The sequence below is a fragment of the Musa acuminata genome, chromosome BXJ2-6 (assembly GCF_036884655.1).
Source record: "Musa acuminata AAA Group cultivar baxijiao chromosome BXJ2-6, Cavendish_Baxijiao_AAA, whole genome shotgun sequence".
In the NCBI taxonomy this organism is placed as follows: domain Eukaryota; kingdom Viridiplantae; phylum Streptophyta; class Magnoliopsida; order Zingiberales; family Musaceae; genus Musa; species Musa acuminata.
In genome coordinates this window covers 43,049,592-43,073,080 of record NC_088343.1, presented here as the reverse complement: position 1 = coordinate 43,073,080, position 23,489 = coordinate 43,049,592, and the positions used below count along the sequence as shown (strand labels likewise).

Genomic DNA, 23,489 nt, shown 5'->3' with positions numbered 1-23,489 from the left:
AAAGTTGCACATTCGTCATGACATGAACACTTGTTATATGTCTAAATTATGATCACAAACTACTCAAAATTTGAATTACACTGTTTTCCAATCCTAGTTATGAACAAAATCATAAAAATATGGAAGCACATCAGGTACGGTCAGCACTAGCGGAGCTCTGGCTGGGTAAAGGAATCACTAGAATAAGCATCGGGTCCAGGATTGTTCAATGCGTCCAAGAAAACTTCACCAAAGAAATTGTTGGGTTGTGTGTTCGCTGGAGCTTGCTCCAGTACGATAGCCTCTTGGATCTCCTTGAGCACTTCGGACATGGCTGGCCTGTTTCTCATTTCCCGGTTGACGCATCTCACTGCCACTTCTGCAACCTTCCACACTGACTGGATGTCATTGTAATCATCCCCAAGTGATGGGTCGATGATAGCCTCGATTTCTCCGCTCTCACAATGAAACTTTGCCTGTTTACAGAAATTTAGTAAGACTACTGCCACTAAAACAGGGTCAAGCGACTATTTCTAAGAGAACACAACGGATTCTAAGAAATAAAAATTGACATCGAGCTTGTAAAAGAATTGGGAACATGTAAGTCCACTGACTTTTAACTGCCATTGCAGCTGCCTCAGATGTGTACGACAAAGAAATGGTAATTTGGTTTGATAGTTGGCCGTTAATCAGAGAATTAAAAGTTGCAGAGAAATTTCAAACAATTGTAATTAATTAGTAGCAAGGTGAAAGTGGTGCACTGACCCACGGACTTATGTTTCGGAAGCTCTCGCCAAAACTTGTGTTAGATATCGGCTCTTGACCAGAAATAAGCTCCAGAAGGATAATGCCATAACTATAAACATCACTCTTTACTGTTAATTGCTGTGAGGTGTAATACCTGCACATTATGAATAAATTGGTGAGGCCGGAATCAGTTGGGGAGCAGAAGATGAAAATATTAAACATATTATGCCGCCATGACTTCCCAGATGTAACTAATTCTTGGAAACCTGTGGCTAATACAAAAATTCCTGATTACTCCTCATGTCATTATATCTTCGTGTCATTAAACTTCATGACTTGCTCATGTATTTTGAGTGTACAAGAAATATAATTGTTATAGTGAGTATTTAACACGCTAGTTGTGCGGGAAGAAGGCCTTACTCGGGGTCTAAGTAGCCCAAAGTCCCTCGAACAACGCTTGAGACATGGGATTCGTCTGCAGCAGGCTTTGAAAGACCGAAATCTGAAACTTTTGCTCTCATGTTCTTGTCCAAAAGAATATTGCTGGTCTTCAGATCCCTGTGGATTATGGCCGGAGAACAGCCAGTATGGAGATACTCAATGCCTGATAAATGTTATATGTAAGTTCCCATTGTTATCATACTACTCCAGAAGATAAATCAATGGTCTAGATAAATGATAATTTATTTCTCAAATGGAACCTTTTGCAACATCTTCAGCAATCTCAAGACGCTTAATCCAACTAATATGCTGTATCTGAGATGCAGAACCTGCAAAGATTAAATAAATTATTGTACTTCCAAATATTCATAACGTAGAAAATATGAGACTCGTACCGTGAAGGTGCTCTTTCAAAGTTCCATTATGCATAAACTCATAGACAAGGATGTTCTTCCCCTCTTGCTGGCAGTAACCTAGAAATTGTACCAGGTTCCTGTGATGTATTCTGGAAAGCAGGGACACCTGAAACAGGCCATTTTAGTGTGATGATTTGTGATAATGGCTTTCAGAAATTATCTCTACAGTTAAACAATGAACTTGCCAAGTGAACATAAACAAAACCACGGGGTACACAATCCTGACCAGCATGGAAATCTTGCTACAGTGGTGTCTGAAAATTACTCAATTACACTAAGGCTATACCCTAGAGACTCACCTTCTATAGATATCGAACAAATTTTAAGATGTTCCAACATATTTGACTCTAGTGTTCTCCTCTATTAAGCTTATGGTACCACCACTACAATGACTTCTTGGATCTCAAGTAAAAACCAAATTGACTAGCATCATTCATGACTGGTGAGAGATACGTGCATGTCTTCATGTATATTTAAGCAATCATTGTAAATGGAAGTCTTCTTCATCGAACTTGTGAGTTGTGACAACAACTATGTGCAGTTAGCTACCAGGATCTTTTTCCCATTGTTGAAGCTAGTGGAAAGTATGTCACTAAGTGATACACAGCATAACACATAATAGTATTACTTGTCGACCTGATTATTTATATAGGTTACCTCAATTGAGAATTGCCGGTTCCCCTGACAAGAATCATTTGTAAGGACTTTCACAGCAATTTCCTTTCCGTTTGTCATCTTTCCATAATATACAGTCCCATAACCTCCAAAACCAACTTTTTTTGCAAAATTCTCTGTGGCACATTTAATTTCGGACAACATGTATCGATGGGCTACGTCAGTATCAAGTTCACTGAAGGAAGCACTTTGCTTCTGAAGTGGTAGGACGGTGGCAAGATCATCTGAGACACGAGTTTTCACCTTCAGTTTGCTGATAAATTGATGACCAAATTAAAAATCTTCAACGAGTATGAAGCTATACCTTTTCCTGAAAGTAACTCTCTTTTTCTGTGTGCAAATAAGTAGGCAAGAACAGCCGCAAGCAGCACAGAAAATCCAACAACACAGCACAACACAATTATAATGTGCCTCTTGCTATTTTTTTCCCCATCAAGATATGCATTTCCAGAGTACCTGAAAAACATATCAGGCAAAGAGATTGTTGGAAAGGAAGAAATAAGAAGTTGCCAACACGGCGAATGAAAAAGTAATACTTACATAAAAACAATATTTTTGCCGAGAAGACCAGTGGGCACTGTTCCGGACAGCATATTGTTCTGCACATACCTGCAACCATCAGTATTCTACTCTCAGTTCATGCAGTAGCTGGCATCCGGCAAAACCATAACAAAAGACAGGAAATGGTAGAAAAAACAATCATGAGTTTATGATTCAACGGAGGCATAAGGTACAGTATAAACAATAGAAGTGTTTTTTATTACAGAAATTACTTGAAGATAACTTAGAATGACCAAATTCAAATTCAGCTACTTCTTGGATCTAGATGATAATTTATTGTATAAACCACCCAAAAAATAGTGTATGCTTTAAAACTGAGAGAAAGGACTTACAGTTCCTTTAAACTTGGTAGGCCCACCAATGATGATGGCAAATCACCGGTTAACTTATTGTTCTCAAGGTGACTACAAATAAGAAAAAACCAAACTTTTAAAGCATAATGTTTTAAAAGGTACAACAACTGAATTTTCTAACTATTACATGTCTTTCAGATTCAAGCATCCACCAAGTTCAGGTATTGGACCAGTAAGCATGTTCTCATCAAGCCACCTGCAACATTTGAATTTGGGATAGTTACAAAGAAGGAAGCTTGTGCCTCAAGAAACATAAATACTTAAGACATCAAAAAGGAGTAAGTTGTATTCAAACTTACAACTCGACCAAGCCTGTTAAGTTAGCAAGTTCCAAAGGTATATCTCCTGTCAAATTTTTCTTTGATAATTCACTGTTCATACAACAAGCTATTATTAGCACGAACTGAGAATGGATCTAATTTTATAGAGTACATGCACGAATATAGGTAGAAAAATATCAACAAAGTACGGAGAAAGTGATACCAATACTAATTCAGTACATTGAAACAATTCTTGGTTGTGGATCTGAATTACATTGCACCCAGGACCATGGAGCTGGTAAGCATGGATCCCCGCCTTCTTGCGCCCAAACTGCTTGTGGGTAATGTGATGTGAAACTTTGCATGGTTGATGCTGCAATGCAAAAAAGAAAGACACAATATTACAGATGCAGCCTGATGAAAAACACAGTTTATATCAGCTAATGAAGAAAACGATATCCATATATACCATCCATTGAGCCATAATGTATCTCCATGTACTTGTAAATCTCCAAAGCATTTAAGATGGGTCCCCTGGATGAATCATTAGTTTGCTTAAAAGCAAACGACAAGACAAAAGGGAGGCTTATATTATATGATCCTGGTTCATATAACCGATACTTCCCTTGAGCATTTTCTTGGACATTCACAATGAGACGAGTTAGTTCCTTATTCCCTGGAAGCACTAGCTTAAATTTCCTAATTTCATTCACTCCTAACTCTTCAATTTCTGCAAAATAACAAAATGCCCAACCATACCCTGGAAAACCATTCAAGTTAAGCCGATAGTTCAAGGTTCCATTTTGCCCCACTACAGCTGTTTGCATAACCTTTACAGGTGGCCTTTCATCATTATTGACATCTATAGGCATAGCAGTCGATATTCTTTCAGTTCCAGGAGCAACATCAACAAGGTAGTTTGGCCTCTTCAAAGAGTCAGATTCCCAAATTCGATCGTAAGGATCATCTGGGTACCTGTAAGCATAGAGAACATGTTATCATTGTAGCAGTTAAAACCAAGAAAAAAAATCCTTCACCACCAGAGAACCAACCCAGCTAAACAATACACGGAAATAAAACCAAAATGGAGATAGCATAGGAAGGTGCAATGTTTGAAAATCAGAACTATGGCAGAATCATTTTGGAAGGAATATCATTTTTCTTGTATATAGTTTTTCTTCTAAACCCAACCTTAAGGTGCTTTTACAGTTCATATAACGTAACAAAGCCTATTATGCATGTTGACTCGTAGGTCTGATCATTTCATATTCTAGAATACTTCCATCTCCTCAATATATACCTTAGAACACACGCACATTTCTCCGTGATAACTAATGCTTGGTGATCTGAGTTTTTTTGTTTTTTCATGACACAAGATTCGTAATACATTCTCCAAAGTCTGCATTGTTGCATGATGATTAGGTTGGCGAAGATAGGATTCAGTTTTAACATTAGGAGAATGCATGGAAAACCAAAATTATATTCAATTAACTTACCCAATAATTTTAAACAATTATGAAGCATAGCAAATACCTGATAGATCCATTATTGTCAGCTCCAAAATTTAGTCTTGCAGATAGACTCAAGAAAAACTGTGTTTCAAATTCTGTGTGATAGAGTGAACCGTTGAATTGCCGAAGCTCGATGGTAGAAATAAAAGGCTGTCCAGTTGTAGCATTAGACAAACAAATGCTAACTGTAGGAAAAGAAGCTAGGATAACGGCCTCTTGTGTCACAATGGCTTTCTCATCGTAGATAACAATGGTTGACCAATGACTTGCACCAATTGAAATGTCAAATTTTGGATAAACATTACTTCTGTCAAAGTTCCCATATAAGAAGCTTGTTCGCACGAGGTACCGTGTCCTGATTGTGACATTGAATGTGTAGCAGTACTTTCTATTATCTGCTGGGAAGTACCGCACTGTCTTATATTGCTTGCGGTTCTCATTAGGAACTGATATATTAGCTGCTTCACCATAAATAAATTGACTATCAGGTGTCCACACCAGTCCAATATCATCAGTATATGTTTCGCTGCCTCCACAATCAATACTGACAAAACCTGTCCAGCAATAACTATGCACGTAAGCTACTAGCTTTTATATTTTGGAAACATGAACATATGCTACTTTTCATGAAAATGATCTCACTTAAACTTTCTTACATGAATCTGTACAACCAAAGTTAATAGAGTATCCAATGGTGTAGAATGAAAAGTGCATTCTTATCACAAACATAATCAGAAATGTGCTGAATGATAACTTTTCAACAGAGAAGATGGTCAGCAAAAAGAAGCAAAAGTATGGAAAAGTGTTACCAAATTCACCTTATATTACATTTTGCGATGAAGGCAAACTCGTCATGTGTCGTTTGGTATACAAGTTTCATATGGGAACAAAGCTAGCATACAAGTTTAACAGTTCAAACAATTAGGTATACCCTTCGTCCCCAAAGAATGGTTGGCTTCTGCCTCTGCCAAGAAGGCTAACAAGCTCCATCGCATTTGAAGGAGAACTGTTTTGCTAGAATTGACCAGTTTCTTACTTCATTTTGTTATGGATCTTAGATGCGTCCTCTGTTTCTGTTCTAGACGCTCTTCTTTGTTCAGATCTGTCCACCAGCTGCTCGCCGCTGGTACGATTGTCTTCTTTCATCAAGTTAGCGTGTAACGACATCTCAGTATAGCAGAGCCTAGTGAAACAGGGCTTGACATGAACGATCGAAGCTCGGTTTCAGCAGATCTTGGTAACATTTGACCTAATATCTAACCTAAACAATGCAAACAACTTCCGGAAAAGCAACTTTGACCAGCACGATGTAAGAAGATTTACCAGGCATCTGAGCACTGCAGACGACGAAGAGGAGGAGGAGGAGATTGAAGACGACGAGATGAACGAGCCTCGCCATTCCCCAAGCCAGGCCACATCGCACGCCGGCTCGCTGCAAGGGCGAATGAAAGGAAAGCGGAAAAGGGAGGGAGAAGGGAGCCGATAAATAGACGGAAGCTGTAATGAGGGTTCGAAGTGGGAAAGAATGAAAGGGAAGGGGAAACGAGAGTCGATAAATAGGCGGAGGCTGTAAAGAGCATTCGAAGTGGGAAAGAAGGAAAGGAAAGGGGAACCGAGAGGGAGAACGAGACCATAAATCGACGGAAGCTGTAAAGAGGGTGCGAAGTGGGAAAGGATCGCCGCTCGGCTTGCCTTTAGCTTTACAGCGAGGACACGTGACCGTCCCTCAACTTGCGGTGACCCGATCTGCTTCTCTTTTACTCCCGCCCTCGGTTGTCACCTCACTTCAGTCACTTCACAGCGCTTTGTATCCGGTCACGTTATGGCGATTTTACCTCGAAGGATCAGATTTGCCAAGGATGAATGATTGAGGAGGTGATGATTTCTCCATTTAAAGCGGATGGTCACAAATGCGACTGACAGTTGAGGAGATGTATCTGAATGAGTGAATTGTTCCTCCATGATATTTTTTGCTCTTTTTCTTGTTGTTGATAAGAAAAGGAGTTGCAAGGTTCGGCCACTTCATCATTAATCACTGCTCGTTGTGATAACTTTTCATGTCCCATGATTTCATGACCATAAATGAAAATTAAAATTTGACGAAGCTATAGCTATTATTTATAGTCAAATAGTGGTTATCCTCAAAGTCAGTTATTGATTTAGAATTATCTTGAATCAGAATTGTCTTTTGGTAGGTAGGAAGAAAAAGTGAACATTGATTCGATCCATCCCTTCAATACCTAAATTAGTGAATATCTTGATACGAAGAGTAAGAAAGAGTGAAAAGAAAGAAAAAAAATTGAATTGTAATAGATGTCTTTTATTTATAACCAAGTCTCCTTAACTATTATTTATGATTAAAAGAATATTTCTCAAATTATTTTTTATTTTAAAATTTTTTAATTATGATTGATGACATTCCTATGCAATCAATTTTTTCGTATTTCTTATCTTTTAATGTCAATGTGTCAAATCTTAGTGGATGGATAATTTTATCCTTATGAATAGTAGTCTCAAACAAAATTATATCTCATCAGTTATTCTTAGTAGCAATATTGTGCTTTGCCTTCCTTATCTCTAAGCATGATTTAGTGCCCCCTTTTTATCTTTTACTGTAATGCTACTGTTAACTACAGGGTTCTTTGGATTTATTTATGAGACCAAATTTTCCTTTCTTGCAGTTGACCAAGATATAATATAAATGTATGTTTCAGTCACTCTGTCATTGATGGTTTGAATTGGATATTTACTTTAGTTTTTATTTTTGTTGTGCATGGATATCCTTTTGATACAATCATAATGCATAAATCATGAAATGCAATCCTATATTAGATAAAACAAATATTGACTTGAGATACTGCTCTTCTGATTCTGAAGGTGTTTGCATGTTAGGATCTTATCATGTGAAGAGGATCTCACTTCCAGCAAAGATGAGGTGGGGAAGCTGTTGGGCTGTACAATCATAAAGAGGAATCAGAAAAGCAGCAAAGAAACAAGGACTATAAGATACCCAACTATTATGACAGTCCTTTGCCAGAGAAATCAGGCAGGAGTAACATGGTAACAGTTTCAAACTTTACAGAGAAGGTGAACATGGCTGTGGGCCAATGAGGGAACCAAAACTTGGTCCTTTCTGTGTTAAAGCTTCTTAAACTTGTACTAGTCTCATGGTACATGATCTGTTGGTAGATATGATTTATCCTACTTGCTCTTGCTCTTTCATCTGATTGAGAGGGAACATAGAAAAGGTTAATTGGAAGTAATTATGTGTTTCTAGGATGGTGCTACCTTTATCTTGGCTCTGAACTCCATGACCCAAGACTAGAATTTGATGGACTGTCTTGCAGATAGATCATTTATCTTGATGATAGCAGTTCACAGCTAGCAAATGATTCTAAGAAAATGTACATCTATCTTGAAAGTAAAGGATATGTTTTCATTCTTATGCTTCACATCCATTTTTCTCTTATGGTGGGTGCTCTTCAAAGAAATGGGACCAAGCCCCACTACCAAGTAACTCAAGTCACCTGCTCTTTCACACATCAGGTTAATGGTGCACCAATCTTGAAAGATAACAATGCTGCATTAAGCATCTAGAGACAGTAGTCATTTCCACTTTGTAAAACTATGAATTTAAAAGTCCTGGAAGAACTGAAAGTTCTAGCACAATGAAACCAGTGGTGGATCTGCTTGCACCCACAGATTTAAATTTGTTCAGCAAAGTAAACTGGCATGCACTTCAAATGTCTCATAATAATATTTGTTCTAAAAATAAGTTTCATGAAGACAACCAAGACACTCGTGCTAAATAAAGAACCTAAAAAATATAGAATTTCATCACAAACTCTTCATGTTTCAAAGTATTTACAGCAGCAGTTGATGGCCAATTGTAGGTGAACCGGTGTCTCTTAAAACTAGTATGCTGGATTGAATGCTATAGCTTCTTTGTATATCAGCTCCTTCATCTGCTCTTCCGTGAGGGCATGTTGCTCAAAATCAAAGGAGAAAGGTTCCATGCAAGTGGGTTCATCAGCCATGTCATGCAACCTCTCAAGGTATGGATGATCTAGTGCTTCTTCGACTGCAGAATCGATGGAAAGCCAAAGTAAGCAAATGAATGTGAAAGTACAACGACATCAGATGTTTCACAAAGTTCTGAAAATAATCAGATCTAACCACTTCAATGTGTTATGTTGTTTATAGTTCACACAGGAACAGATACTAATATGATGCCATCACAAATTAACCTAAGTTTTCCTTCAACCGCTTACCACAAAATAATTGGTTACAACAATTAGGTCAATAGTTTGATTTCTTTAATTCAAATTCTCTATCGTTATTGCTTTGTTTGTAAGAGGATAAAAAATATGACATTGCAGAACTGTCAAAGACCAGATACCTGTAATTCTCTTGGTGGGATCAAATGTCAACATTCTCTCAATAAGATCAATAGCAACTGGACTGATATGTGAATATAGACTTGCAAATGACTGACGTGGATACCGAGGCAGATGCCTCATGTACCTTCTTGCATCTTCATTCTGAATGAATTCAAGCTCGGCCTCTGTTGGAGTGCCAATAAGCTGAAAACGCACAATGTAATAAACGTCATCCCTTAGAGAGAGAGAAAAAGAATATGTTGTAAGCAATAACACTGAATAGGTGAAATTAATCATCATTGTTGATGAATTCTGATCTTACCTCTGTTATCAAACGCATCTGGTGCATGTGATCCCTTCCAGGAAATAGAGGTTTCCTGTTCATTAGCTCCATAAAGATGCAACCCACTGACCACATATCAATGGCTGCAGTGTAATCTGTGGAGTTCAGCAACAACTCCGGCGCCCTGTACCATCTGGTCACAACATACTCTGTCATGATCTCATTCTCCGATGTGGGACGTGCCAGACCGAAATCACATATTTTCAGATCACAGTTTGCATTCAGCAGAAGGTTGCTTGGCTTCAGATCTCGGTGAATAACTTTTGCTGAATGTATGTATTTCAATCCACGAAGAATCTGATATAGAAAGTACTGCACAATTTGGAAGCAAAAAGCCATCCATGACCTCGTCAGAACAAGTGGATCAAGTCTAATTCTGTGCTTGCAGTAGTATCAGGATCATGAACAACGTACCTGACAGTGTTCCTCCGATAATTCTTGGTTGGAGCGGATTATATGGTGAAGGTCAGTATCCATGAGCTCAGTTGCAATATATACATCATTAAATGCTTGTGGAATTGGCGGAGGGACCACATCCCTTATCCCTATAACCTGTCGACGGTAAAGGCATTCAGTTACCGTAAGAACAGATCACAGATCGCTGAGAATCACATCTTTAATATATAGTTTCCAGTGAAGATACTGAAATGGGGCATGCTAAAACCAGGAACAGTTTCATTGACACAGCATATTTTAGACAAGAAACCATGGTTTTCTTTATCAGTTATCCGTGCCAACTCCATATATTTTGCATATTTAGTACATCTAAGACATTCTCTAGACCAATTCCCTTAGATGTAACATATATGAAGTATAATTCCTGACTATTTTCTCTTCAGAAATAAAAAATCCAGAGAATCGAGATCTATTTTGTTACTGAATCGTATGCAGCTAAGCAAGAAACTGATATCATAACCAGTTCGCAGCTAAGATATCCAGGATGCATGATTGACTGTTATCGGGAAGGACATTTTCAGTTGTTCTAAATTCCATGAATAATTTGATGCAACATCCAGTGTTCAAACAGGTAACCTGATGACATCAAGTAAAAGTTTATGGAGGTGTCCTGTAGCTTTCGAATAAAGAAAGCAACCATTAAGGACCACCAAAATGCAAGCAATCATGCAGGGTTGACCCCATAAATGGAACTTATGCAGGTTCAAAGATATTTATAGAACACACATCATTCAAGAAAGTTTTGTTATGCATGTATATCTCTTCTTCTTCACAGCTCTTTTCATAATCAATGAAGTTATGTTTCCATTATGTGTATGTTCCACTTCCTTGACAACTTGGAATTAGGAGCAAACACGATCAATGTCAAGGTCAAAAGGCTAAGGTCCTCAATATTGTGCTCACTACCCGCCCCACAATGTCCTACATCAAGAATATATATATATATATGGAAACAATAATAATTGTGTATTATTGGAGACCATAAGCAGTTCAAATTGGCTGTCAGATGTACTATTTTGCATTGCTGTGATTTGTCATTGAAGATGAAATGAATTCATCGAAGCTTGATCATGAGAAGGAACTTTCCCTAGCCATCACAATTCAAGAATTTTGACAGGTAATTACTGAGGGCTTACATTCTCATGATCCAAGTGCCGAAGGAGCTTGATCTCTCGAAGTGTCCGCTTTGCATCCATGTGATTGTCGAACGCGTTGGCTATTTTCTTGATGGCTACCATGTCCCCAGTTTCCGAATTCATCACCGAACTGTAATAAAGAGGAAAAATTAGAACCACAATCAACCAAACAATCATCAAAGCCACTAATTCATCAAACTCCCATCGATTTCCCATACGAATAGCAGAAACAAGATTAGGTACCAGACGATGCCGTAAGCGCCCCTTCCGATCGGCATGATCGGCGGCCGATACTTTGATGTAATCTCGAACAGATTTCCGAAGATGTCGTACTGCAAGTACCGGCCTCCGTGGGTCAGCGCCACCGGGAACTCGTTCACCGGAGCCCCGTCCATGTTTCGTGACAGAACTCGAGCAGAGAAGACGATGCACACGACAAAGGGAGCGAGAGAGATAACAGGGAGGAACGGAATCCGCGATCTCGATTTGGGTCCTATCCGTCCGGTCTCCGAGGCTTTATAGGTCGTCGCGGACGCGATGCAGCGGAGAGAAGGAAGAGAGGAATGCTTCTCACAAAAAGGACAGCCCGGATGCGAGGAAGGGTCAGAGAAAGGGAGAGGAAAGCCAGCCCGCGTGAAAGCCGTCGTCCGCGGGTGATATGGACGGTCGAGATCAGCGCCGCCTCGGATCGAACGGCGAAAGCAGCGTGTGGGTTCAATGGCCACGCGTTTGCGCTGACTCGTTTGAACGTAACCGCGTGTGGAATTGTATGAAGCGCTCTCCGGTCTCTTTGCGCACTTGGTTGGGTTTACTCGAATAAAAAGGACAACACAAGCCGAGCCATCGCCTCCGCCTCGGTCTTGGCTTGTAATGGACGCAATTGACATGAGGGTCTGACGACAGTATATCTTATGAACCGTACAGAATAATAATCATATTTTAAGAACATTAATATCAGTATTTAATGGGATCGATAAATGCTTGTGGTGGCTAACCTTTGTTGACGTGAGGTTGACATGTGGATGCGAACTTATGTCACGTTTTACTAGAAGACTTCTCAAAGTCGTCATCCTCCTCATCCTCTTCGACACATAGTCTCCGCCAGTTCTTCCCTACCACCGCTCCCGACTTACTTGACATCGACGTCCTTGGGCTTCGGAAAGCTCCAGGAACACCATCACGAGACGACCATGCATGAGACTTTCCTTCTTGGAAACCCTAACCCTGAACAACATCACGACACAGCCTGCAGGTTTCCTAGACATGTCGAGGACTGGTTTTCTTGATGGCACCACCGACTCGAGTGGCTTCCGCAGCATCCACTGTGGGTTTCATGGCAACAGTAATCAAATAGAAGGAATCATGTTATAGCACACATCTCAAAGCGCGATGAACACAAATCGTATATGAAAACTAGCATGCGTCAAGCACGAATCTTACGGCATGCACGCTTGCGAGAGATCAAACAACCCGATCCCCAACACGACGATCCCAAAGGAGGAAAATTCCACGTGGTGCCCAATTCAAAATGTCCCGCTCAGCCGCACCCGCAATGTGATGCGCCCTTCTTATAACTGTACACGCCCTGCCTCTGCGGTGGCAACTTCATTTTTCCGTTAGAAGCGCACACTTAACAGAAAAGATGTGCCTCTTTAACAAGCCAGGTGTTATATATATGTGAATATGAAGCCTCGCTCTTGCCTTCCCATCTTTCGTTTCTTGAACGCCTGCCTCCTTTTCTCTGTCGTGTTCGACGGATTAGAGCTCGTTTGGATCATGGAGTGGCTCTTTCCGATCGATGTCTCGCCAGAGGGCGATCTTCCCATCTTCGATCCTTCCGAGGAATCAGTCGATTCACTATTTGCTGGTATAATTCCATTTATGTCTTCGATCACTCTGTGAATCTTGCTTTTCTTGGGTGATTTCTTTGATTTATGGTTTCTTGGGTTAAATATAGGTGGATGCTTTTTATTCTTGTTGAATCGGTTTCTCTTGGATCGTGATCATATATCTTTGATCGATTTAGAGTTTGAATAGGTTTATGGATGTGTGGACGATCTTCCCATCCAAATTCCTCCATAGGGTCACGCTAATTCAAGAACTTTAGGCACGACTCCGCGCGTATCGTTCCTTTTTTATCTTTCGATCTATCCATGGATCTTGGTGTTTGATGAGTTTTGATTATTCTTGAATCGATTCCTCTCGGATCGTGATCATATCTCTTCGTTCTGTTTGGAGTTTATCCGGATGATCGATATGTGGAGGATCTTCACGTCCACGTTCCACCACATGATCTCACTGATTCAAGAACGAGCCGTTCGTTTCTTTCTCTTTCGATTTCTCTAAGAATTCTTGGTATTTGATGGCATTTGCTGATTCTTGAAACGATTTCTCTCCGATCGTGATCATTTCTCTCCTTCAATCAGAGTTTGTTCTGTTTATCTCTGTCTGGACGATCTTTCCCTCCACATCCCTCCACAGGGTCTCACCAATTCAAGAACTTAAGTTACGATTCCATGTGAGTCGTTCGTTTTTCTTTTCTTTCGATCTCTCGGAGAATGTTGGTGTTTGATGGCATTTGATTCTTCTTGAATCGTTTTCTCTCGGCTCGTGAACATACCCCTATGATCGATTAGTGTTGTACGGATTACGACGTGTTCCCGTCCGCTTTCCTTCAGAGGATCACCGATTAAAGATTTCATGTACGATTCCATCTGTTTCATTCGTTTTGTCTTTCTCTTTAAATCTCTCCATGAATCGTAGCTTTTGATGGCATTTGATTATTCTTGGATCCATCTCGGATCGTGATCATATCTCTTCGATTGATTAGATGTCATTCGGATTATCGTTGTGCGGATCATTTTGCCGTCCGCTTTCCTTCAAAGCATCATCGATTCAAGATCTTCATTCGTTTTCTTTTCCTTTTTCAATCTTTCCATTAATCTTGGTGTTCGATGGCATTTCATTTTTATTTTGTTGACTAAAGGGCTGTCTCTGAGATTTAGGGTTCTTCGGGTATTAACTATAGTTGGATTCTTTTGGTTGGCATGTTCTTTGTATTCTTGCCGCAGGTGATATGTGATATGATCTATTTCACGTTCTTGTTTTGTTTTTAATGATTAAGTTGTCAGTATGTGATCGGCATAGGAGTCAATGCAAGCATCTTTTGTCGAACTTAATTGATTTGTTAATGAATTCTGCAGATCGATGCAGGCAACACTGTATGCATTGCAAGACATTAGATTTGAGCTTGAAATTTTGGGAGGATCGTTTGGTGATCTTAAATAGTCAACATCACATCATTGTTCCATAGTTTTTTGTCCACTCGCATATTCCCTTATCTTGTGATTCATATTTTAGTTTGTTCAGTTATTGGTTTGTTAAAGTGGATAGCGAAGAAAAGATAAAAAGATAAGAACAATTATTGAGAGCTGGAAGGATTTTCTTCAACAGAATAGAGGATTTTTCTCAACAGAATAGAGAGATTTTCTCGTATAGTTGAGGAAATCTTATCTTCTATTATATCCCTGCAAGATGGTGTTTTTGTCAAGGATATCAATCTTGGATTGATGCAAAGAATAGTTTATGAGCGAGAGGCTTCGTGAGTATGGCAAGAGCAGATCGCTATTGCTACTGCGATTGTTGTTGTTGTGAGGGCACAAGCATTCCCTTCGTGGTAGATTAGCAAAAACTACAGTGGTGAGGAAGATGAGGATTGGCTGCGGAGCCTCTTAGGAATGTGGCTACAACGGTGTTGGTCGTAGGCTAGGGTGAAGCTTCGCTTTTCTCAGTGGCGTTGGTCCCTAGCCAAAGGCAAAAACAAAACTTTGCTTTTCTCACTGCTCTGATACCATGAAGAAAAGATAAAAAGATAAAAAGATAAGAACAATTATTAAAGAAGCTTTATTGAAGAAGTGAAAAAGCTTGAATATATTAGCATGTCCCTCTCCTATTTATACATATTAGGAGAGAATTTTTCTCAACAGAATAGAGAGATTTTCTCATATTGCTTTTTCACTTCTTTAATAAAGCTTCTTCGATGAAGTTTCTTCTTCTTCTTATCTTCTATTCTTTCCAACATGGTATCAGAGCAATGAGAAAAGCAAAATTTCACTCTTGCTTTGGCCAGCGACCAACACCGTTGAGAAAAGCGAAGCTTCGCCTTTGCCTTCGGCCATCGACCAACGCCGTTGCAGCCATATTCCTAAGAGGCTCCACAACCAATCCTCATCTTTCTCATCGCGGTAGTCTTCGCTGATCTGCTAGCAGTCGACGGACTTACGGAGAACGAAGGGAACACCTGTGCCCTCACAACAACAGCAATCGCAGCAACGATTTGCTCTTGTCCTACTCACGAAGCTTCTGCTCGTAAATCATTTTTTGTATCGATTCAAGATTGGTATCCTTGACAGGAGTACCATCTTATAGTGGCACGATAGAAGATAAAATTTTCTCAACTATATAAGGGAATCTCTCAATTCTGATGAAAATCCTTTATTCTGTTGAGAAAAATTCTTTTTTTTAATCTGTATAAATAGGAGAGGGACATATGATCTAACCTTGAAATTGAGTTATGACTGTATGCCATTTACCTTCATACATAACAATTTGGCATGCACTTTTCGTCGGGTTGACAGATACGGAACAAGAACAAAATTTAGTAAAGGGAACAAAGTTTCCCTCTGACATTGAGGATCCATAATTTTGTTGATGTCTTGGACTAGTAACTTCGTTCACACGAGGGTTACAATTTATGATATAAACTATGAAAAACAGTTGATTACAAAGTTATCAAATGAAAAGTTAAAGTAATTATCAGATTGCGTTTAAAATCATGAGTTTAAAAACAGTTGGGATTACTCCATTAATTTCCTTTTGCAACTCTTTCTTTTTTATGTTTTTTGTTCTGATCTTAAAACTAACAAGCATCACTGCAAGTATTTTTATCAACTTAATGCACTTGCTGGATTATCTGCCCAAAATAAGGTAAGCTCTTCTGAATGTCCATTGTAACTTAATTGTTCATGATAGTTTGAAAACTGTTCCTGTTGTTTTGGGAAGTCATGGCTTTCTTGTTATTCGTTGATTTCTCTTCTGACTTTTGACTTCTGTAAGAATATGCTTAATATAATTTCTAAAATGGCTAATAATTTTGACTGGAACCACACAGCTAATTTTATTGGAGCGTCTGCAGATAGGTAGCCATGGGAAGACATCCGGTTACATGTCTCAACCGAGGCTTTTTACCTGTTTACTAATGTGGTGATCTGCAGTGCAACTGCTATCCTTGTTTTGGAACATGTAAAACATTTCAACACATCAGAAAAGCAGAAGACTCGTTCAAATTGGGTGTTCAAGATCTTAATTTAAGTTTAGTTGCTTTGAAATTGATTTTTACCCTACAGAACTAAAAATCACCACACTGTCATGATCTTTAACCTGTTGGTCTGATTAATTCACTTGGGGACAAAAAATAATAATAAAAACGGTGATATAATTAAGTTACAACAACACAATCTCAACAATAACGATATAATAACACTTGCGCTGGCAAAGAATGTAGACCATAAATGTTTCTACCGATGAATGGTGTTCGAGAACGCCTCCTGACTAAAAAGTATAAATCCACATACTGACTGCAATTTCTCGCTTTACTCTATGGTTATATGATCACTGTTGATGCAGATATTGAATCCAGCTAAGTTTACAGTTGAACAAGTGGGAGCCAACGTCATCAGCGAGGCTGGAGGGCTGTCACGTGATGTATGGGCTCCCTGAAGCACACCTTTATTTGTTGCGCTTCTTAGATTCGCTGTAAAGAATGACACCAATGACTGTAAGTGTGTAACCAGCCATTCCTGTTACAGATACTGGGTTCCTAAATATCAGGATTGAGATGACAACAGCCACCGCGCCTTTTGCATTTCCAAGAACCTTTGAAAACAAAATAAACAATCAACATTATTTTCAACAACACACCAAAGCAGTATGAATGAGAGCACTGTGTATTCAGAATCAAAAGTACTAATTTCCAGTTCAACAGAAACTCTGATGTTCAACAACCAAAAGGGGATTTTCCATTATTTCTAAAACTCATCATGTTATCCCAATCCATACAATCAACGGACAAAGGAACAATCATTACGAACTGTACAATAAGAGTTTCCATTCTGCAAGACATGATTAAAAGAGGATAATGAACGAGTTTAAACATTTTAGGGCAATCAACCAAAATGCCATACTTTTTTGGTGCCTCACTTTCTTATTACAAGGGTACACACCCTGTGCATATACTCAGAAGAAAATTTTGGTGGCATCTCATTTTGTGGCTTGGTTAAGTTCACTCAATTAGATTGAGCCAACTTGATTAAAACAACTTCGGTCCTAATTTAAACCACACTGGCTAATTCAAATGTAGCCATTCACATTTACAGTTTGGTTTCACTGCACAAACTAATAAAATCCAATTTGAGCAGTTCATATCTTTCACTGCTCTTAACAGTAAAAACAATATCACTAGAAAACAAGATATTCACTCGGATATATTTTATAAGATTTAAACATGAAAGTTAAAGATTTAGTTCAACAGCTATCAAACTGCTATGCCTATGCCAGTATGTCCATTTGCAGAGATTTCCCGGATGCATACACCATACAATCATTATACAGTCATCACATTGCAAGGTTTGCTTGATTGCTTGGAACTCCTTAACATTTGGTAACCCAGCTTCTTGTCAAAAATTGTGCAGGTTAGCAAATCAACTAGATAGAGTGGCAGCAATTATCTAGGTGGCTCCTAAATCATCTCATCTTACGAATATAGGCATGACATCAGAAATCTTCAAGATCAAAATTGCCAACAATAGTTATATAAGGAGACATTCCTAGGGGGCTTCTAATCATGTAGGTCAGAAATTCCTGAAGACTTGAGAGTGTGCAATCAAAATTAAAGGAGCTCTAAAAGAACAAGTATAGATTGTTACTCACAAATAATAATGGGTTTTAGGATTAGGATCGCATCAGAGAACAAGGAAGGATCAAAAGCAACTGAAACCAAGACCAGCTGGAACTTGGTCAGAACTTTGTTGGAAGATGTAGATGAGGGCGGTCCAGGGTATAAGGCTTCTTCGATTGCAGGGTTAAGGAAACAAGCAAATTTCCTTAAACCAAGACCAGTCATGGTAATGATGTGGTTAACAAATCAGCAAATTTCTAAATATTAAAAATTGACAAAATCAACAACAAACAATTATATAAAAGTAACAGATAACAACATAAAATATTTTGCTTCTCCAATTTTGGCCTTTTTTTGGAGCCTACATATATTGTATTACCACATCACAAAAGTATATTTATGCTGAATGCTAGTAACAAAACAATAGTCAAAGTTCATTAAGTGGACTGTGATAGCCATCAAAGAAAAAACAATAAATTAACACAAGCATGGCTCTGCAAACCATCAAGTAGACAGTTTCTACAATTCTTTTAGGCACGGGCTTCTTTATGCATGGTGTTACATTGTGCCACATTCTTATTTATGGTAACAAAAAACAAAAATGTGCAGATAGGGAAATAAAAATATTGTAGAGCTTGAAGGACACAAGATATTAACTTCTACAGAAAGTTCAGAGTTTTATGCAAAATCAATTTGAGGAAGATGGGGAAAAAATAGGAAGGAACCTTGGGGAGGGGGACAATAACCAAGGAAATAAATTTGAGAAATGTCATACTTTATGCATTTACTTAAACTTTAATTGTTAAAAAATAAAGAATTTTAATAATACAGAACATAGAATAAGTATTAATCCCATGAAACTTACCTGTAGGGTCAAAGCACTTGTATGTTTTGTGACCAGAAAATTGGTCAAGTTCACGAAATATGCCAAAGAAGAATTGAACAGGAGGTACCAAATAATTTTGAAGTCTTCTCTAGCAAGTGTCAGTGTGATACCAATGACATTCTCCTCCATTATAATTGTTGCAGGAAGCAGAAAAATTACTGCTATTGGAGCCATATATAGGAGGAGATTCATAGAGTTCAGCTTTTCCCTGGACATGACGCATGTGAATAAGAACATATGTTATGTAAAATATGAAATCTCAAAAGAGCCTCCTATTACAAAGTGCTATCAACATTTGTAATTATGGAAAAAACCTGAAAATTTCAATAAAGGATTTCTTAATGAACAAATAGAATACAGAACTCACCCCTCAGATGACATCAAAATTCCTTGCAACACCGTCTTAAGTGCCCTGGCAGCAGTAGCACCAATGCACATAAGAAAACCAAACAAATGAAAACTTGGCTCCCCCTATAAAGTTGAACCATCAGAGTGTCAGTTTTCACATCTTTCAGTCTTAAATCTGGAAAGACGAAAGATTATTATCTGTATAATCCTATGTGTTGAAGAAATCCCTTGCACAACCATCGAAGCACATAATTTAGGAAACAACTTATGTCCCTACATCAAGGAGGTTGACTATCTATACGGTCGTAATAATGTCTAACATCTGCTGTTATATGAGATCAGAGCAATAAATGTTAAGAAGAGAAATAAAGCCTAATAAAACAAGACTTAGTTTTGCACAAAAAAAAAAATCATATATTTGCCAGCTTCCTACTATGTCACTCAAAGGTTTAATGTTATTGTTTCTTTATTTACAAAACACACACCTAGTGGTGCTTAGATAGATAGATAGATAGATATATATATATATATATATAGAGAGAGAGAGAGAGAAATAAAGGTAGATTTTACAAATACAAAAGAAGATTGGTCAACACAATACTTCAACACAAGAAGCCAGTAAAGAAACCTAAAAGACCAAGAGAGGAAAAGAGAGACATTTTAATGATCATGCAGAACAAATAAATCTAACAGCTCACCAAATTGACATTTGAGGACCTGAATGATATATAAGATGGAAAGAATTACAAATGTGTTACTCAATCATGACAAGAATTCGTGCTTGTCTACTAATGATGATAGAAACATCTAATAACGAATGATGTGAAAACAGATAGCATTGCATAGCAACAATGTTCATCCTATTCACACCCACAGAAATAAATCAACATAATAAAGGTTATGCCCTTTCATGTGTTCTATCATTTATGTGCTGGAAAGAGAGATAATCCAAGATCGTACATGATTTAAGCACACTTGAGACAACATATTTCACAAAAATCAACTAGATCAGTGTGTGTGTTAATCCAAATCCCCTTTTCTGGATCCCCAATTGCGACATTCAAATATTCTATGTCCTGGAAGGAGATAATCCAACATTCAATATGGTTCAAGAACCCTTGATACGGCATATCTCATAGGAATCAAATAGATGTAATCTGACTGTGACCAAGAAACAACAATCTTGATATATTCTAACTGGCAGAGGTAATCAAGAAACAAGATCTTGCCATCCTACTGTGATCAAGAAAGCTTACCCCACTGGCAATAATAACACCCGTGACGACAGGCACGAGGGTAATGTACGTGAGCCACGACTCCCGCCGGAGAGTCATGAGATAAGCAAACACCGCGGTGAAGAAGGGGGTGGTTGCCCCGATCGCCTGGTTGAACGAGACGGGGAGGTAGCGGAGCGAGATGTTCCCGCTGACCACCGACCCGCAGAACACGAGGCTGAGGGTGGCGATCTTGAACAGCTGTACGCGGGACCGGATGGCCTGCATCGGCACAACCTTAAGCCAGGCGATGGCGACGTAGCTGAGAAGGGAGCAGGCCGTCATGTGGCACATGGTGAGGAAGATGGGGTACTTGAACCCGTAGTTGCTCAGGAGGTACTTGTTGAGGAGGAGCACCCCGATGTTGGAGGAGTACCACGCGGTGACAAGCCCGACGGTGAAGAACCGTCCGGTCGCCAGCGCCGGCGACAGGGCGGCCTTCGCGCTCATCTCCTCCGCCTCCGCTGCCTCTCGGCCGCTGCTCCTCCTGCGTGGATCCGTCGATCTACGTCTAGGGGATGGGCCGATCTAACGCCGACCCGCGGATATCGACGGGGAGACAGATCCCGGCCGACCCGATCGTTTCTTGTATCGGCAGGCTCGTCGATCTACGGATGGATCTCGATCGGTTCTTGGATCTAGGAGGCGGAGAGATAGGGGTTACAGTTGAGGTCTGTGGACGAAGAGGGGGGAGTGGACGTGGGTCGGATTTATTAGGCAGAGGGAGAGAGAGAGAGAGAGAGAGAGAGAGAGAGAGAGGGCGGGGTTGGGGGGAGAGGAGACAAGAGACTCTGATGGTAATGGGTAGAAGAGAAGGTGAAGACTTCGTCCATCGACACGAAGCGTTAATGTTTTATTCGGGGGCATTATTCCTTTAATCATCGAAATATACATTAATGTATTTTATTCCTATTCTATATATATATATATATATATATATATATATATATATATATATATATATATATATGTGTGTGTGTGTGTGTGTGTGTGTGTGATCGAAATATACAATAATATTTATAGTATTTTATGATATACTAAAATATTATAAATATTATTAAAAAAATAATATAAATGACATCACATCATATTTCTATATCATAACTCGTAGATCATTGCAGTATTATATTTTTAAATTTATATTTAACTTGATTGAGATTATGAATTTATTTAAATTATTTATAATATTTTTATTATGGTGACCAAAGCATTATATTAGTTGAAAAAGTTTTAAGAGATAATTTAAGTTTTTTAATTAATAATACTGTTTGAAAAATAAAAATAAAAATAAGGGTATCGATTGAGAAATATTTTAAATATAATTATTTTTAAAAATCATATATATATATATATATATATATATATATATATATATATATATATATATATATATATATATATATATATTGCTGAGTTATAACAAGTTGATTTGAGTTGGATTACGCCTGTCTTCATAATAACCCACTCATAAATGTGATGCCACGTTGCCAATTAATATACTCAAGTCTTTGGTGGCACCGACGAGTGTAAATTGAACGCACATGGGCTTCTTTGCCAGCTCGGTCATAGAGAGAGGATAGGCTGCGTAGCGACAGGTAGGCGGTGGACTTCACATACGCACACAACCAAGTCTTTATTTGCACCCTTAAATGTTTTACGCCTCCATGCTGATTGAAGTTTAGATCGAACGGTGATGCGTGCTCCTATCAGGCCCCATCGATCCATATCAAGATCTTGACCATTGATAATAGAATTACGAGTCGATGCGATAAGAAGCATGTTGGCAATGCCTGCAATTTTGAACATTGTTTTCACTGTCAATCAATGTAGGAGTTAGTCGTCGTCGTCTTGTTCGAATAATGACAAGAGAAGATGATGGGAAGCACAATTACAATGATAGGAAGGTATTTGATGCCATATTCTTTTTTCTCTTTTAGTCTAAAAGAATAAATACTCTGTTGCCTCATATCACGAGTACAGCCAATGTTTGATCAAGTAAATATTGATTGATAATTTAAAATCATTCCATCATCATCAGTGACGTCTGAATTAATTCGAAATGATTCAAGTTCGAGGGCACAGAAATATCTAAAGTGGTTTCAAGATAGCTCCAAAATAAGGGGTCAAGCTCTCGAGATTAAAATCGTTTGCATTAAGATCAATGTTGAAAGAAATTTTTTTGATCCGATTACTCTAATATTTAAGTTAATCCTAAATTTTTTTTATATATGAATTTTGTTCAAAAAGAAAGCCTCTCAATATAATATCGAGAGTTAGCTTTTATATCTAACCTAACCTAATCCACAAAAAGGATAGCATGTAATTGTCCTAATGTCGACCGGGGAGAGAGAGTTTCAAATAGTCTATTTTAAACTTTTGTTGATACAAAAAGATAGGTGGAGACTAACTTGAATCATTTTCTTTCACGATAACTTTCACATATTGTTTGTATATCGACCGATGATTGATCGTTAATATATTTTCTATCAAATTATATATGTTCATAACTAATATAAAATTTTTATTTTTTTTAAACTAGATTTTCTTACTCATAAATTGTTGTCTTTTAAAAAATAGCCATATCACAAATTGTTGAACTTATTATGACCCTTAAGGACTTAAAATACGATAGAATTTGGACTCTTTCATCTCATTAAAATATCAAATGAATGCAATACGTACAATAGCCATATCATTCGTTCGTCAAAGGGGTTTGGTATCTGTTAGCCATCGGCGTTGACAACGAAGACGAGATTCGTTGCTCTTCCA

At 38.5% G+C, this 23,489-nt stretch overlaps 3 protein-coding genes across 3 annotated transcripts; all 3 read right to left on the bottom strand.

The window, feature by feature from the left end:
* Window positions 1-18: 18 nt before the first annotated feature.
* LOC135615777 (probable LRR receptor-like serine/threonine-protein kinase At1g67720) lies at window positions 19-6,768 on the bottom strand. Its single transcript, XM_065114738.1, has 15 exons — window positions 6,267-6,768; window positions 4,966-5,497; window positions 3,902-4,407; window positions 3,673-3,805; window positions 3,472-3,543; window positions 3,300-3,368; window positions 3,152-3,223; window positions 2,799-2,867; window positions 2,563-2,714; window positions 2,241-2,482; window positions 1,563-1,689; window positions 1,428-1,496; window positions 1,147-1,330; window positions 745-880; window positions 19-455 (listed from the first exon to the last, which is right to left on the bottom strand). Exons 1-15 carry the CDS (start codon window positions 6,340-6,342, stop codon window positions 147-149), a joined length of 2,748 nt encoding a protein of 915 aa, XP_064970810.1. The 5' UTR covers window positions 6,343-6,768; the 3' UTR covers window positions 19-146.
* Window positions 6,769-8,676: 1,908 nt separating this feature from the next.
* Window positions 8,677-11,822, bottom strand: LOC103989727 (mitogen-activated protein kinase 5). Its single transcript, XM_009408672.3, has 6 exons — window positions 11,501-11,822; window positions 11,258-11,387; window positions 10,080-10,217; window positions 9,645-9,977; window positions 9,343-9,526; window positions 8,677-9,024 (listed from the first exon to the last, which is right to left on the bottom strand). The coding sequence occupies exons 1-6, from the start codon at window positions 11,650-11,652 to the stop codon at window positions 8,858-8,860; spliced, it is 1,104 nt and encodes a 367-aa protein (XP_009406947.2). The 5' UTR covers window positions 11,653-11,822; the 3' UTR covers window positions 8,677-8,857.
* A 4,863-nt stretch (window positions 11,823-16,685) lies between these two features.
* LOC135615776 (probable sugar phosphate/phosphate translocator At3g11320) lies at window positions 16,686-21,487 on the bottom strand. Its single transcript, XM_065114737.1, has 4 exons — window positions 20,703-21,487; window positions 19,466-19,569; window positions 19,078-19,306; window positions 16,686-17,191 (listed from the first exon to the last, which is right to left on the bottom strand). The coding sequence occupies exons 1-4, from the start codon at window positions 21,168-21,170 to the stop codon at window positions 17,045-17,047; spliced, it is 948 nt and encodes a 315-aa protein (XP_064970809.1). The 5' UTR covers window positions 21,171-21,487; the 3' UTR covers window positions 16,686-17,044.
* Window positions 21,488-23,489: the final 2,002 nt, after the last annotated feature.

Excerpts from the sequence above, each read along its gene's own strand:
- LOC135615777 (XM_065114738.1), bottom strand. The coding sequence starts at position 6,342 with ATGGCGAGGCTCGTTCATCTCGTCGTCTTCAATCTCCTCCTCCTCCTC. Across the intron at positions 1,497-1,562 it reads TTTGAAAGAGCACCTTCACG|GTTCTGCATCTCAGATACAG; the intron begins GTACGAGTCTCA and ends TAATCTTTGCAG. Across the intron at positions 1,331-1,427 it reads TGCTGAAGATGTTGCAAAAG|GCATTGAGTATCTCCATACT; the intron begins GTTCCATTTGAG and ends AACATTTATCAG.
- LOC103989727 (XM_009408672.3), bottom strand. The coding sequence starts at position 11,652 with ATGGACGGGGCTCCGGTGAACGAGTTCCCGGTGGCGCTGACCCACGGA. Across the intron at positions 9,978-10,079 it reads TATCGGAGGAACACTGTCAG|TACTTTCTATATCAGATTCT; the intron begins GTACGTTGTTCA and ends CAAATTGTGCAG. Across the intron at positions 9,527-9,644 it reads AGATGCGTTTGATAACAGAG|CTTATTGGCACTCCAACAGA; the intron begins GTAAGATCAGAA and ends GTGCGTTTTCAG.
- LOC135615776 (XM_065114737.1), bottom strand. The coding sequence starts at position 21,170 with ATGAGCGCGAAGGCCGCCCTGTCGCCGGCGCTGGCGACCGGACGGTTC. Across the intron at positions 19,570-20,702 it reads GTGTTATTATTGCCAGTGGG|GGGGAGCCAAGTTTTCATTT; the intron begins GTAAGCTTTCTT and ends TCAACTTTATAG. Across the intron at positions 17,192-19,077 it reads CAAGTGCTTTGACCCTACAG|GTTCTTGGAAATGCAAAAGG; the intron begins GTAAGTTTCATG and ends TTGTTTTCAAAG.